The 16,132-nt window shown below is 46.9% G+C and overlaps 1 protein-coding gene across 14 annotated transcripts in view; it reads left to right on the top strand.

Moving 5' to 3' along the window:
- Positions 1-16,132, top strand: part of SKAP1 (src kinase associated phosphoprotein 1) — a 353,915-nt gene that overhangs the window by 236,059 nt on the left and 101,724 nt on the right. For all 14 annotated transcript variants that reach the window (XM_083470124.1, XM_083470125.1, XM_083470131.1 and 11 more), the window contains 3 exons: positions 12,721-12,798; positions 13,940-14,023; positions 15,805-15,929. In XM_083470124.1, the coding sequence (XP_083326250.1) occupies positions 12,721-12,798; positions 13,940-14,023; positions 15,805-15,929 (287 nt within the window). The remainder of the gene's footprint in view (positions 1-12,720; positions 12,799-13,939; positions 14,024-15,804; positions 15,930-16,132) is intronic.

Raw genomic sequence — 16,132 nt, 5'->3', positions numbered from 1 at the left:
CATAAGGTGTTAGTTGGTCCTTGTTAGTTTTCCTTATATTACATTCTGCCCGACTGAATTTTCATGTGCAAAGTCTTGTGCAAGCTGGGCTGGCAGCAGTAGGGGTATGAAGTGGAGGTAAAATGCACATCCAAGTGCACTTGTCTGTCAGACCTGCTGTAACTTGAGTGAGCTATGCATTCCTCAGAAACAAAGGAACATGTATCTTTACCTGAAACCATTCTATGGAACCAGGACAAGAATTAGCCCATATATCTTTCTTCTTTTTCTACAACCTTGGATTACGTTACATGATCAGTTGCTATCGTGATTCTGGTTGGACTAGATCCTGTTGCTGGCTTCTGCAAAAGGAGCAAGTGAGTCTGCACTGTTTTCCTGCAGCCTTATTTCTTGAGGAATGGGGTTGAGGGGAAGCCCCATGCTGGCAATGTACTGATAGCAAATGAGATTAAATAAGCGCGGCAGCTCACTGTCATCTCCCCGCCTTCCCCCCGGTGTAATTCAATTCAAGCGCGAGCGGTGATGGGAACTCACACGGGCTGCCTCTGTCACCCCCGCTGAGGTTTGGAATCTTTTAACGTCTAAATAAAAGTTTCACTCAAGCATTTTTTATGCTCCTGCCAGCGGGATCGGCGAGCTGGCGTTGGGCACATTAATGTTAATATTCATACTGGCAGATTTCTCCCCGTGTACCAGGCCTGTGTTGGTAATTATAAATGTGCGCTGCAAGATGACATTTAGATTTGCGGGCTTTAACACAAGGGGAGAGGGGGATGGGTTTCAATAAAGAGGCACACTTTAGTATTTGTCATTTATGCAAAGCTGGCCTTACCGTGAGGCAGGCCAAAGACGCTGCCTTAGGCAGGAGATGGAGGCATAGTCTGAAAAGGGATGAACTATAGACAGCTATAAAAATCTGCTCTGCCTTAAATTTGAAATGGAGTGGTGGTGGTAGGGCATCTCCTTCACTTTAAGAGTGGCAGGTCTTCAATAGCGCTTGTGCAGGGGACTGTTGTGACCAGTTCAGGCACCACTCTGACTGTGCTGATTACTGGAGGCAACTGTGAAATTTTCTGCAAGTACCGTATTTTTTGCTCTATAAGACGCACTTTTCCCTCCCAAAAAGTAAGGGGAAATGTGTGTGCGTCTTATGGAATACAGGCTGCACAGCTATCCCAGAAGCCAGAACAGCAAGAGGGATCGCTGTGCAGCGATCCTTCTTGCTGTTCTGGCTTCTGAGATGCAGAATATTATTTTTTCTTGTTTTCCTCCTCCAAAAACTAGGTGCGTCTTATGGTCTGGTGCGTCTCTTAGAGCAAAAAATATGGTGCTTGGTTGCCAGGAAGAGGAAGAGTCCACTTTTAGCCCCAGTGCTATTTCTGTTTCCCACACTTCCGCCAGAAGAGGGTGGCAGTTAGACTCAGGTGATAGTAGGAAAATGGAGTACACATTTCAGTACAATCTCTATGGCCCCCTTAATGATCACATAGGCCCCAGTTGTTCTAGTTTTACAGTGGTACCTCGGGTTACATATGCTTCAGGTTACAGACGCTTCAGGTTACAGACTCCGTTAACCCAGAAATAGTACCTTGGGTTAAGAACTTTGCTTCAGGATGGGAACAGAAATCGTGCTCCAGCTGTGTGGCGGCAGTGGGAGGCCCCATTAGCTAAAGTGGTGCTTCAAGTTAAGAACAGTTTCAGGTTAAGAACGGACCTCCAGAACAAATTAAGTTCTTAACCAGAGGTACCACTGTACTGATGGGAAATTTAAGCTTAAAAATATTGAAATACCCAAGACTAGATAGTCAGCCCCGCTCCACCAAGTGCAATGCAAGCTTTCATGTTCATATCCTCTACAGCTTACTTGGGGGGCAGGGGACTGAGCACACCTAATAATGTATTGGTTCTGTTGTAAGCTACAGGGATATCTACATGAGGTAGCCCAGGCAGAGGCTATGTTTATCCATTGGATGCATCAGCATTCACATTGTCTAATGTTGCTGTTGCAATTTTTTGGATTCCAATGGCAAAGATAGAATTTGAATCTGGATTTCCCAGACCCAAGCACTTACTTTTTTCACTCAATCCCAGTGGCTTGGGGCATTTGCTTCCATTGAATCAAAAGCAGTAATCGCAATGGTGGGGCTTAGGCCTCACTGCTTAGGCCTCTGCCATCTTCATCTGGCTAAAATCCTTGGTTTTTAACCCACTACTACTAATCTGGGTGCTTTTCCAGTGACTTTCCTAGGATTCAGCTTCTGTGCCTGCTCATCATTCCTACCTCTTTCCCTACCTTCCTGCCAAGAGAACATAACCCTTGCTACCGTATTTTTCGCCCCATAAGACGCACCGGCCCATAAGACGCACCTAGATTTTAGGGGGGGAAATAAAGGGAAAAAAATTTATTTCCCCCCCAGGTGCGCTGCGCTACACCAGGAGCATGCCGGCAAGCAGTCTGCTGCCGCCCCAAGCCTCCCGCACCCGCCAGGAGGTCCCGCCGGGTGCGCAAGGCTTGGGGCGGCAGCGGACTGCTTGCGCGCACCTAGAAGCTTGGGGTGTGCTGACCTCAGCACGCCCCAAGCTTCTGCATGCCGGCAAGCAGTCCGCTGCCGCCCCAAGCCTCCCGCACCCGGCAGGAGGTCCCGCCGGGTGCGCAAGGCTTGGGGCGGCAGCGGACTGCTTGCGCGCACCTAGAAGCTTGGGGTGTGCTGACCTCAGCACGCCCCAAGCTTCTGCATGCCGGCAAGCAGTCCGCTGCCGCCCCAAGCCTCCCGCACCCGGCAGGAGGTCCCGCCGGGTGCGCAAGGCTTGGGGCGGCAGCGGACTGCTTGCGCGCACCTAGAAGCTTGGGGCGTGCTGAGGTCAGCGCGCCCCAAGCTTCTGCATGCCGGCAAGCAGTCCGCTGCCGCCCCAAGCCTCCCGCACCCGGCAGGAGGTCCCGCCGGGTGCGCAAGGCTTGGGGCGGCAGCGGACTGCTTGCGCGCACCTAGAAGCTTGGGGCGTGCTGAGGTCAGCGCGCCCCAAGCTTCTGCATGCCGGCAAGCAGTCCGCTGCCGCCCCAAGCCTTCCGCACCCGGCAGGAGGTCCCGCCGGGTGCGCAAGGCTTGGGGCGGCAGCGGACTGCTTGCGCGCACCTAGACGCTTGGGGCGTGCTGAGGTCAGCGCGCCCCAAGCTTCTGCATGCCGGCAAGCAGTCCGCTGCCGCCCCAAGCCTCCCGCACCCGGCAGGAGGTCCCGCCGGGTGCGCAAGGCTTGGGGCGGCAGCGGACTGCTTGCGCGCACCTAGAAGCTTGGGGCGTGCTGAGGTCAGCGCGCCCCAAGCTTCTGCATGCCGGCAAGCAGTCCGCTGCCGCCCTAAGCCTCCCGCACCCGGCAGGAGGTCCTCCCGGGTGCGGGAGGCTTGGGGCGGCAGCGGACTGCTTGCCGGCATGCAGAAGCTTGGGGAGCGCTGACCTCAGCACGCCCCAAGCTTCTAGGTGCGCGCAAGCAGTCCGCTGCCGCCCCAAGCCTCGCGCACCCGGTGGGACCTCCTGCCGGGTGCGCGAGGCTTGCAGACACTTGCACGAAGCAGGGGGAGCCCTCCAGAGGGCTCCCCGTGCTTCGGGCGACAGGCTGCCGCCCCAAGCCTCGCGCACCCGGTGGGACCTCCTGCCGGGCGCGCGAGGCTTGCAGGCATTCGCCCCATAAGACGCACCCCGATTTCCCCTTCATTTTTGGAGGGGAAAAAGTGCGTCTTATGGGGCGAAAAATACGGTATGCCATATCCTCATGTGAGGTTTTTCCTAACCAAGCTGATATTTCCTTTTCCTTAGAAAACATGCATTAGTTGTCAGCATTCTATTTGCTGACATCCCAAAAGGTGAGAATGCTAGTGAGCATGTTTATGGACAATATGACTTTTTTAGCCTGTTCAGTAAGGAGCAGGTAAACCACACTGAACACCTCAGAAAAATCCACAATAACAACCCTAAACAGATAGCAGTGGTCACTAGCCAGTCTAGCCATTCCAACCCCTTGTAAGAGAGTCTTCCAAACACATTGACTATAATATGCCTAGTTTCCTGGGAGAAGAGATACTTTGCAGCCTTTTCCTTTGTACTTTGGTACCCAGTCCTGAATGTGGACTGCTGCTTGAACATCCGGGGGGAACCTTGCTCCTTAAGATAGGGTTAAACACTGAATTTTTCACTTAGGGAAGAAGAAAACAATAGCTTATTCTTTCCCCTAATAAAAAAGCTTAGAACGGGAGAGGGTGGGGTGGAATTCTGCACAAATGAACTCTTATGTTTGGCTGCTGCAGTTGTGTCTCACCTCACCTCGAGACACATTTGAAAGGATTTATGTCCACCCCCAGAGTTTTGCAGAGTCATAAAACTCCAAAATGAAAATAGTTCTGTGAAGGAAGAGAGGAGTAGGGGAGGGAAAATTTGACAACATGGATGAATTGGCATGTTAAGAGAGAGCCGCTTAGCAAAACAAGAAGGAACCCCCTTCTGGTAAGGGATTCATACTTAAAAAGCTGCTGAACATGGCCACTGGGGAGATGATCAGTAGCACTTTTAGATAGGCGGGTGGGGGAGAGATTCAATATAAATTAACTACTGCATGGAACATTGCCAAGCTTCCACGGGAGTCTGGTGCGCTCACTAGACTGGCAGCACGCTCCAGAGGGTGGAATTCTTGACCTCCCAGGAGTTTGGGAAGAAGATGCTGATCCTTGTGGCCAAGATGGTGTGTGTTAGACAGATTTTGGAAGCATCATGTGTTTGCTTTATTAACACATCTAGGTCCAGGGTTTCTTTTCCTGCTCACCATGTGTTCATTCGTCATGAAATAAACAGAAGCAAACCTATTACAGAGACATGGCCAAATGTGAAATGTGGGGATAGCTAGACATGAAGTTATTTTGGCATCCCGCTTCCCTGCATAGTGAGAAATTCCAAAACCAACCCCAAAGGGTTGTTTCCTTGTGAAGACAAAACACCAGGTGCTTGTAGTGTTTTGCATCATGTAATGTTTGTAGTGTAGCTTTTTGTGATATTTAAGAATAAGTAAATTGAGCATGGGGTAGCAAAGAGGCACACAGAAACCCTCACTCTATCTTGTGTCTCTTCTGCATATTTTATTTATCAGTCTTTCTGTTTTGTTTGGTCTTTTTTCATTTTTTGCTCATTTGGTTTTTCTTTTTTCATTCTGTAATCATGGCTATACCACTATAGAGCCAGTGTGGTGTAGTGGTTAAGAGCGGTAGACTCATAATCTGGTGAACTGGGTTCGTGTCTCTGCTCCTCCACATGCAGCTGCTGGATGACCTTGGGCCAGTCACACTTCTCTGAAGTCTCTCAGCCCCACTCACCTCACAGAGTGTTTGTTGTGGAGGAGGAAGGGAAAGGAGAATGTTAGCTGCTTTGAGACTCCTTAAAGGGAGTGAAAGGCGGGATATCAAATCCAAACTCCTCCTCCTCTTCTTCTTCTTGATTTCCCTGCACTGGTTTCCTTTATTGTTTTGTATAACATTTTAAATTTATTCTTTTAAACTTTTAAATCCCCTCCTGTTCTTGTGCTTTCTTTATTCATCTGCATTGCTTTCTTTCTGTTCTCTTCTTTGATCTTTCAGGTCATCAAATACTAATACTCTGATTAAACCTCCATTCCCTTGTGCTTGTCTCTATGTCTTCTCTCTCTTGGCTCCTTGCGGGTGGAACTCTCTCCCTCTCAATATTCAGCTGGCCTCTTTTGTTTCACTTGAAGATTTTATTAAAAACTTATCTTTCTCTTGCATTTCCCTCTTGATGTCCATTTTTTTCTTATTCTTTCCTAATTCTTGATTATTATACTCTTTCTTCCTTCCTTCTTTCTTTCACTCTCCATACCAGGTAATGTAAATGTTTTCTATTTCTCTCCCTCTTGTTTTTATTGTGAGCTGCAAGCAAGGACTTGTGTTTTTCTTTTTCTTTTTTTACAACGCCCAGTGGTGCAGTTAGGTAATTTTAGACTCTGGCCTTAATGGTCTTATGGAGGGGTTGCTCTTTAGATGGTAATGTGTATTAGTTTACTTACTTCAAAATGTGATAAGACAGCCCTGCTGTGTTCAGGAGGCTGTCTTTCTCATGCTGCTGAGTGGGGCCCTGGACATCTGCCCCCCTGAGGGGGCCTTGTGTATATGACACACCTTTCTATATCTAAAAAAACACACACAAAAAGCATGAAGAAATGCACACGTAGATAGAAACAAGTTTCACCCTACCCGGCAGTTAGATTCCACTTTTATTTCTTGCTCTAGAACATAAACAAACCACCAATTACCACTGCAGAACATCTATCGCCACACTAACTTCTTAGTCTTTGGAGAATACTCTGTCTGCTAGATTGGTCAGAGTTTGAAAGAGTAGTTTGCCACACTGAGCCCCTCCCATGTGGCCAAGTTTCTCATAAAAGGTTCGTGCCATCAGTGTTGAATGTTCTGGGACTCAAGAGCCCCAACCAGCATGTTTAATGGGCAGGGATGGTGGGATTTATAATCCAACAACATTGACCACTCCTATAGCATTACATACACATGCATACATTTACTATATATTCAAAAGGAGAGATGTTGCATTTAAGTGCAAGTTATCATTTTTGTCATTCATACATGTGAAATTCTGTGGACTGTTACAGTGACTAAAAGTGTTTTAAATGTATTTTGTGGTTTCACTCTTTCTGAATTTTAATGGAAAATATTCGCTGTGTTTTCTCTAATTGCAGGAACATTCCTAAAACATAATCTCTCAATATTTTCATCTATATATTGTAATTGGCACTCAATATTAGATAGTAGAATTTGATAAGTGGCATTTGTTAAATAACAGGCAGTAAGTTGACAATAGGCACATTGAGTTTTTATATCTGAAGCCTTCCGAGATCAAAACAGTCAAGAGTTTAAAGCATTCCAATTTTGAGTTTTTAAAGTCACGTTCTGAATGCAAACTCAACTTTTGCTTCAAAATGCATCACTCAGAAATTTGGATGATGGTGAGAGCAGCTAAGCCAATAAATGGCCAGGCAAGTACTTGAGCCAAACACCTCTAGAAGCTTAATCATCTTCACTACAACATCTCATAGTACATTATTGTGTAGATTAAAAAATAAAAGCCGATATTTTCAGAAACAGAATGGCCATCTTTTTGAGTGCTAAAGAGCAGAACATCCTGGTGTATGTATGTGCTTGATTTGCACATTGCTACATACATTTTGAATTGCACATTTCTCCCATAGATTGCCTTTTGCCCTCTTCTAAAAAGCACAAGCTGCAGTAGTTATCACATGAAAATTTGCTGTTCTTGGGTGCATAAAAGCTTGCTATATGTTGGTGTTGATCATCTGTCAATTGAACAATATGTACATAGACTGTGGAACCTTGTGTGCCACTAGCTTGTGTACTAGGCATGGCTTATCTATTTGTGCTGCATTTCTGCAACACCTTCCTGTTGTTGAGACATGGTCCAACTGCACTGGAATCCCAAGTGGCTGCTGTGCACAATCTGAGAGTTGGGTGACAGCATTATTTACATTACAGCGGTGGATACTCCCAGGGGTGCCTCACTGCTCCTTCCTGCCACTTATCACCTGGCCCAGGGCGGGGCCTGAAGCCTCACAGGGACTGCTGTGCTGCTGCGGCCCAGGGGGATCTGGAGGGGTGCAGAGTTCTTTTTAAAATGTTTTTAAATTTTCCTTTTCCTTTTTATTTATTTATTATTATTATTTGTATATGCAGGGATGGGGATGAGGGTGGGATGGATGTTTAGTTGGGAATTAGTTTGATTTTGATGGATTTGTAATTTTTACAGTTTTTTATTTGTATTTTTTTTCTGGGGTTTCTTTTGTTTTTATTGTTTTAAGGTCTTATTTTGTTCTTAAGGGGAGGGGTCAGGGCTGCCGGGGAGTGGGTCCCAGCCAACAAAATGGCTGGGGCATGTTCCACAGAGAGGGATGCGCTGGGACAACCGATCTCAGTGATCACGGGTAGGAGGAGGAGTTACGCTAAGAGCAGACCATGTCATTACAGAGGAGGCTGGTTTAGTCGTTGTCTGAGGACCATCCCTGCCTCCGGGTCTGGTCCTGACCGGACGGATACTAGAATCAGCAGGAGATACCCACATGACCTGAAGGTGCTGCTGTGCAATGCCAGGTCAATGATTCATAAGACCACTGCCATCCATGACTTGATCATGGATGGAGGATTTGACCTGGCATGTGTAACAGAGACTTGGCTGGATGAAGCAGATGGGCCTGTCCTTGCCGCTGCTTGTCCACCAGGTTTCTCTTACGCACAGCAACCCAGGCCTTGTGAGCGGGGAGGGGGGGTTGCAGTGATTTTTAGGAAGTCATTAGTTTGCACCAGGCGTCCTATTGGGAAGACCCAGTTCTCTGAGTGCATGTTCTGGAAGTTGGGCAATAGGGGCAGTACAGGATTCCTTTTGGTGTACCGACCTCCCCGCTGCACCAAGGATTTCTTGCCCGAGCTGCTTCAGGTCGTGGCAGATGTTCTCCTTGAGACGCCTAGTTTGGTTGTCCTAGGGGATTTTAATATCCATGCCGACACGACCTTACAAGGGGCCGCTCAGGACTTCGTGGAAAGCATGGCCTCCATGGGGCTGTCCCTGAATAAGTTTGGCCCAACCCATAGCCGCGGACATGCCTTGGACTTGGTGTTTACCTCTATGGATGTTGGTGATCTGACACTAAGTAAAAGCGAAACGAAAGAAGTGCCATGGTCAGACCACTTCCTGGTGCAACTTGACTTCTCCGTGACCCTTCCCCTCTGCAGGGAGGTGGGACCGATTCGGATGGTCCGCCCCCGCCACTTAATGGATCCAAATGGTTTCCAGAGAGTGGTAGGGGATGCTTTATCCCATGTTGAAGGCCTTTCAGCTGATTCCCTGGTGGCCCGCTGGAATGTGGAGTTAACCAGGGCTATTGACTGTTTGGCTCCGAAGCGCCCTCTCCGATTGCATGGAGCCCGGACAGCCCCGTGGTTTTCCACGGATCTGAGGGCAATGAAACAATTGTTGAGACGGCTAGAGCGCCGGTGGCGGATGACCCATTCTGAAGCTGACCGGACACAGGTTAGAGCTCAATGTCGAGCCTACCAAGTTGCGGTAGCGACGACGAAGAAGACTTTCTTCACCGCCTTTATTGCATCTTCAGAAAACAGCAGCAGGAGACTTTTTCAGGTGGTCCGCAATTTAGCGGAACCACCTGCTACATCGGGGCCCAGTATGGGCCACATGATCTCCTGCAATGATTTTGCAAAGTTTTTTGCAGATAAGGTCGCTCAGATTCGGGAAGAGGTAGATGCCACCGTGGGGGCAGGGCCAGGGCGGGAGAGTGCTAGAGTCCTGTCTAGTCAAGTTGTGTGGGATCAGTTCCAATCTGTTACCTCCGAGGATGTGGACAGGCTGCTTGGACAAGTGAAACCAACCACCTGTCTCCTTGATCCTTGCCCATCCTGGCTTATAAAAGCTAGCCGGGAAGGGCTGGGCGATGGGCTTCGTGGGGTGGTGAATGCTTCCCTCCGTGAGGGAGCCTTCCCAGACCCGCTGAAAGAGGCGGTTATTAAACCGCTTCTTAAAAAACCATCTTTAGATGCGGCCACGATGGCCAACTATCTCCCAGTCTCAAATCTTCCATTCTTGGGCAAGGTGATTGAGCGAGTGGTTGCTGAACAACTCCAGGCATGCCTGGAAGAAGCGGACCATTTGGATCCCTTCCAGTCGGGATTCAGGCCTCATCACGGGACTGAAACTGCCTTGGTCGCACTGGTTGATGATCTCCGGTGGGCTAGGGACAAAGGTGAGAGCTGTTTCCTAGTTCTGCTGGATCTCTCAGCGGTGTTTGATACCATCTACCATAACATCCTTCTGGACCGTCTTGAGGGGCTGGGAGCTGGGGGCACTGTCATACAGTGGTTCCGCTCCTTCCTCCTGGGCCGTGTTCAGAAAGTGGTGGTGGGGGATGAGTGTTCAGACCCCTGGGCTCTCACTTGTGGGGTGCCTCAGGGTTCTGTCCTCTCCCCCATGCTTTTCAACATCTACATGCAGCCGCTGGGAGAGATCATCAGGGGGTTTGGGCTGGGTGTTCATCAGTATGCAGATGATACCCAGCTCTACCTCTCTTTCAAATCAGAACCAGTGAAGGCGGTGACGGTCCTATGTGGGTGTCTGGAGGCGGTTGGAGGATGGATGGCGGCTAACAGATTGAGATTGAATCCTGACAAGACAGAAGTACTGTTTCTGGGGGACAGGAGGAGGTCAGGTGTAGAGGATTCCCTGGTCCTGAATGGGGTAACTGTGCCCCTGAAGGACCAGGTGTGCAGCCTGGAGTCATTTTGGACTCACAGCTGTCCATGGAGGCACAGGTTAAATCCATGTCCAGGGCAGCTGTGTACCAGCTCCATCTGGTACGCAGGCTGAGACCCCATCTGCCTGCGGACTGCCTCACCAGAGTGGTGCATGTTCTGGTTATCTCCCGCTTGGACTACTGCAATGCGCTCTACGTGGGGCTACCTTTGAAGGTGACCCGGAAACTACAACTAATCCAGAACGCAGCAGCCAGACTGGTGACTGGGAGCGGCCGTCGAGACCATATAACACCAGTCTTGAAAGACCTACATTGGCTCCCAGTACATTTCCGAGCACAATTCAAAGTGTTGGTGCTGACCTTTAAAGCCCTAAACGGCCTCGGTCCAGTATACCTGAAGGAGTGTCTCCACCCCCATCGTTCTACCCGGACACTGAGGTCCAGCACCGAGGGCCTTCTGGCGGTTCCCTCACTGCGAGAAGCCAAGTTACAGGGAACCAGGCAGAGGGCCTTCTCGGTAGTGGCGCCCTCCCTGTGGAACACCCTCCCACCAGATGTCAAAGAGAACAACAACTACCAGACTTTAAGAAGACATCTGAAGGCAGCCCTGTTTAGGGAAGCTTTTAATATTTGATGTATCACAGTATTTTAATATTCTTTTGGAAGCCGCCCAGAGTGGCTGGGGAAGCCCAGCCAGATGGGCGGGGTATAAATAATAAATTATTATTATTATTATTACTTAGATCATGCAGTGCAGCCACTTGCGGCAGCAAGATGCCTTGGATAAGCTTTGCTGCTGTCACCACAGCTCTCTAGGTTGGGCCCCCTGGTTTCCTAGTTTGGACACTGAGAAATTGGAAGAATTAATTGACTCTACATTTCCAGCTTTCAGCTAATTAACAAGAAATATAAGCAGCCTAGGCAAAAGGTTATGTAAATGTCTGAGAAAGGGTGTAAATCTCTGGCTGAGGCAGACTGCAGATCGATTCACAGGTCCAGGCTTGATGTGCCAAGATGTGTATTAAATGCATTCACAGTGTGAAGTGGGCTGTATTGTGAAGTGAGAGTGTTTTCACTTCATAATGCTACAAAACCCAACACGGGGCTGCTGCCAGAGCCAAGATTCACTCAGATTCAATTTTTATTACCAAATCTTGGAAAATGTGAAATAATAACAACAAAGAGAACATCTCTGAAGATTTACAGAGCACATTTTCCTAAACCACTGAAAAACTGCAGACACACACATGGGATGAGAAAGATTCTCCAGAGTAAAGGGCGCAACTGCCATGTAGGTTGCAGCTCTAACAACTTATACATAGTTACAGCTGGACACCTCCAAGGGTAGAGGTTTTGTGGAGCCCCTCAGACATGGATTGCATTTGGAACTGGATGCACATTAAGCAATGACAAAGTTATATCAACACATATTATCCCATCACAATGAATGTCTCCATTTGGTTGTTTATGTCTGCAATCTTATACCCTCATACCTGAGAGTGAGCTCCACTAAATTCACTGGGATTTACTGCTGAGACTACATGTATGGGATTGTGCAGCTATCCCACAGTGACAACTTTTATGGGTTTGAATACTCTTTATTTCTGGTTTGCTTTTATATGCCCTCATGTGTATTTATATTTCTGTTTACTGGTTTTAGGTTTAATGTTTTGATGATATATTGTTTAACTCTGCTTAGGTATGTTTAAAGTATTAAGTGGTATACAAATGCTTTTCAATAAATGAATAAGCTTGTCTAAATAGGCTTTCCAAGCAAGTTCAGCCTGGACTGCGATTTTACCACATACACAAACTTGCTCACACACACAATGTTCAAGACCAAATGGAAGTGGTAGGTCATCTCCCTATGCTGGAATCCAAATTTTGTATCTCACATAGCTGGAGGTTGTGTGCACATCACCGGCTTAAAACACAGCTAGGTCATCCCCCCCCCCCATTTAATTGAAGCTGATTTGGAGAAAAGCTCAGTATTTCAAAAGGAATGACAGGATATATACAGGATAGATATAGACTAGGGCTAATGTGTGCATACTGCTTCCCAAACCAGCCATGGGACAGCGCTGGATGCAGAATAAACAAGAGTGTGTATATAGCCAGAGATGTAACATTGGCATAGTACCAACCAATATGATTAATTTGATTGGCCCATGCCTCCCTTACTGACATGATACAGAGCCCAGCCACATGAAAGCTGTTTGGCAGTGACTGCCTTTTCCATCACATATATAATGGAAATTGATGATAATTGTGGGTGTAGTTTGATTAAAATACTACTGATTTCCTTGATTTTGTTGTCTTGGAAGATTCCCCAAGCATAATTTTCCATGCTTACTGAGATTTTGTTTTTGTTTTTTTAAGCCGAGAGCAACTTGCAGAAGGCCACTCAAGAGCAAGGAGGCATTCTAAAACAAGGTTACTTGGAAAAGAGATCCAGAGGTAAAAATCTGCCAAACTAGTCTTCACAGCACCTGCTGTTGATTTATCCATTCATAATCCATCCCTATGCTGTCCATCTGTTGAAAATTTAAAGCCCTCTGGGCAGACACTGTGGGCAGCTTCTCATCCACCGATTTAGATGTTAGGGAAAGTGTCCAAGTGAAAAATGCAGATGTGTTGCATCAACTACGGAAGGTACATGTACTGTATGTATATAAGTATTACTTGCCTGTTACTTGCCTCTGAAATACTGTTAGGAACATATATCTGATTATACTTTTGTTAAGCAGATTACTACTATTGGCCCAGAAGGATCAATGAGATGCCTCTTAATGGATGCCAGTGATTAGGAAATAGTTTGAGATTTTTCTGGAATGGTCTTAATTAAGAAAGCCATCAGTCTGGAGAAGGTGTTGCCTTCTCCTGCTAAATGAAGGGGACATGTGAGGTAGTAATAAAAGTGATTTTGTAACAGATAAAGACAGAGGGGACAGAATTAGCCATGCTGCTCTGCCCCTAGAATATCTCTCATAAGTAGAGTGTGCCTTATTCTTCCTCAGAGGTCACCTACAAACATTTTGAAAACAAAAGTAGCATATATACTAGTGTGCTCTTCATAGTTGACATGTGCATTTTGAAGTTGATGGCAATTTTTTAATGTGAATTTGCTCATAGTCCTTGTCCAGAGGGCTTCCAATTTATTTTACATAGACAAAGTGGTTGTGTCTCTTATGTTGTCTATACAGTGGTACCTCGGGTTACAAACACCTTGGGTTACAAACACTTCGGGTTACAGAATTCGTTAACCCAGAAGTAGTACCTCGGGTTAAGAACTTTACCTCAGAATGAGAAGAGAAATCATGCGGCAGCAGCAGGAGGCCCCATTAGCTAAAGTGGTACCTCAGGTTAAGAACGGTTTCAGGTTAAGAACGAACCTCTGGAATGAATTAAGTACGTAACCAGAGGTACCACTGTACAGTGGTTGGCACATTGCTGGTACAAAGTACTAGTAGTATTTTTAGTAGTAATGCCCTCTGATTGATGTAGAAGGCACATCTTGGGATACCTTTTATGGATGAAGAGACACTCCTTTTCCTATTCTTCTCCTGTTACCTAGCACCTTCTTCTTTCTTCTTCACAGACTCTAAAATATTTGGCTCTGAGTGGCAGAAGCGATGGTGTGTCCTTGACAATATGGCCTTCTACTACTTTGCAAATGAAAAAAGTATGTGGTACTCCTGACACATGTACACAGCCATATCCCTTCAGTATTTTCACTGCACTATCCAGATACATTGGGAGGGAGGGAGGGAGGGAGGGAGGGAGGGAGGGAGGGAGGGAGGGAGGGAGGGAGGGAGGGGGGAGGGAGGGAAGGAAGGAAGGAAGGAAGGAAGGAAGGAAGGAAGGAAGGTTCTGTTAAGCTTTCCCTCAATCCTGATTTCATGTTCGTTGGTCCCCAGAATGGAGGGACAGCAGGTGAAAGTTGCCTGAACTCTGGTGCATCTCTGAAGCTCCTTTGTTCCTCAGTATTGCTTTCTAAACTTAATTTAGATATTGTCCTCAGTCTTCCTCCATGAAGCTCTGAGGCACATACAGAGGGTTGAGCTCATTTTATCATTGCAGCAGCATTGTTGCAACCCTGCCAATGGGTCCTGCTTGGCATCTGCTTGGCCACAGAATAGTGGACTAGATGGGCTACTAGCTCTTCTTACATTCTTATTGTGAGGTAGGTTAGGCTAGGATAATTGCTTACCAATGAGCTTCAACCAATCAGGGATTTAAACCTGGGTCTCTCTCATCCACATGTAACCTTCTAAGCAGTACATCACAGTGGCTCTTCCAACTGGATGATAAATTGCCCACCAGGCAGTGTGGGAATCTGCCATTTAGATGCAGCCTTACGAACGGAGAACAGAGTCTGGTTGTATTCCAACACCCTTGTCAGTAAAGAATGAGGGAAAGGAGAAATACGGACACAAGGCCCTGTGTAAATAAAGTACTGCCCATTTTCCCCCCATTAGTTGTCAGGCGGGCTTTAACCCTCCCCTAAGTGACCATATATAATCTATGTGTCAGCATGTATAAATATTTTTCAGTTATGCTCCATCAGATGCATATAAACAGGAAGCTAATACTTCCAACCAAATTTGGCATGCCTAGATAGATGGGCTACGATTATACTGTGCCTCCCATCCAGGGAGATTGAATGCAGAGCAGGTAAAAAAAATATACAAGAAGAAATAGACGATAGAGGGGACAGCATTAGGAGTATTCAGAGCTGGAGGAGGACTCAATAACAGGATTTTTTCCCAGCACAATTCAAGGGATAATGGACAATGGGGCTAAGTAAGCAATTATGTTTTGCAGTATTATCTATACATATACAATTTAAAGCAACCTCGATGTGGCAGTTGCAAGTTGTAGCATACATGCTGGGACTTAGGCAGAGTTCCATTTTATCTGTAAATTTTGCCAATGGTAAAGGGGATTTTCAATCACCAACATCAGCATCATACAGCAGTACTCAGATACCACATTTTGCCTGTTCAAAGCACTCCATGTCTTTCATCATAGACATCCTTGCAACAACTGTGTAAGTTAGACCAATAATACCACTATATTACAAGTGGAAGGACTGAGGTCAATATATAGTGGCTTGCCACACTTGACATAATGGTGGCAAATCCCTGTGCAGAATTGAGTTTACTGCTAAACCCCAACACAGTACCAAGGGGAATATGTTCCCTTCTTCCAATGAGGCTCAATGACTAGAAGTAATATCCACTGTAGAAAATAATGCCTTTTTAAAAAAGCAGTTTTGGGAAGGAAAATACAGACAGTGAAACAGTTCAGGGCCTCTCTTCTGTCTGCCCACATGGCTCTTTCTTCCCACCCACTTTAGAGAGAATCTGGAAGACACAGGTTGGGTCTTGTATTGTGAAAGTGGTATCTGTAAGCAAGCTAGCAACTTGAAGTTTGCTGAATCATCATTACTGTATTATGCAGGCAAGCAACCAAGAGGCATGTTTGCCATTGAGAACTACCATGCCCAGATGGCTTTCCACTTGCGCAAGGATTCTCGAAGAGATTGCTGCTTCGAGCTGACCTCTCCTGGTAAACGTACCTATGAGGTAGGTGTGTCCGCCCAAATGGCCAGAGTTTCCAGCCAAGGAATTCTGCTTAGTGCTAGTTGAAAGGAGAGAGTGGAGACAATGGAACCCTGACCCCTTGGCCTCTGAAGACTCCTGTCATGAACCCCACAGTGCTGTCAGGATTGGGATTGGATTGGCAGGCTCTGACAGAAGAGGAGGGAGAAGCAAAGCTGGATACAGGG

This window comes from Podarcis liolepis, assembly GCF_965112155.1.
Source record: "Podarcis liolepis genome assembly, chromosome: 13".
Classification (NCBI taxonomy): domain Eukaryota; kingdom Metazoa; phylum Chordata; class Lepidosauria; order Squamata; family Lacertidae; genus Podarcis; species Podarcis liolepis.
This window is presented reverse-complemented; position numbering and strand designations above follow the sequence as displayed.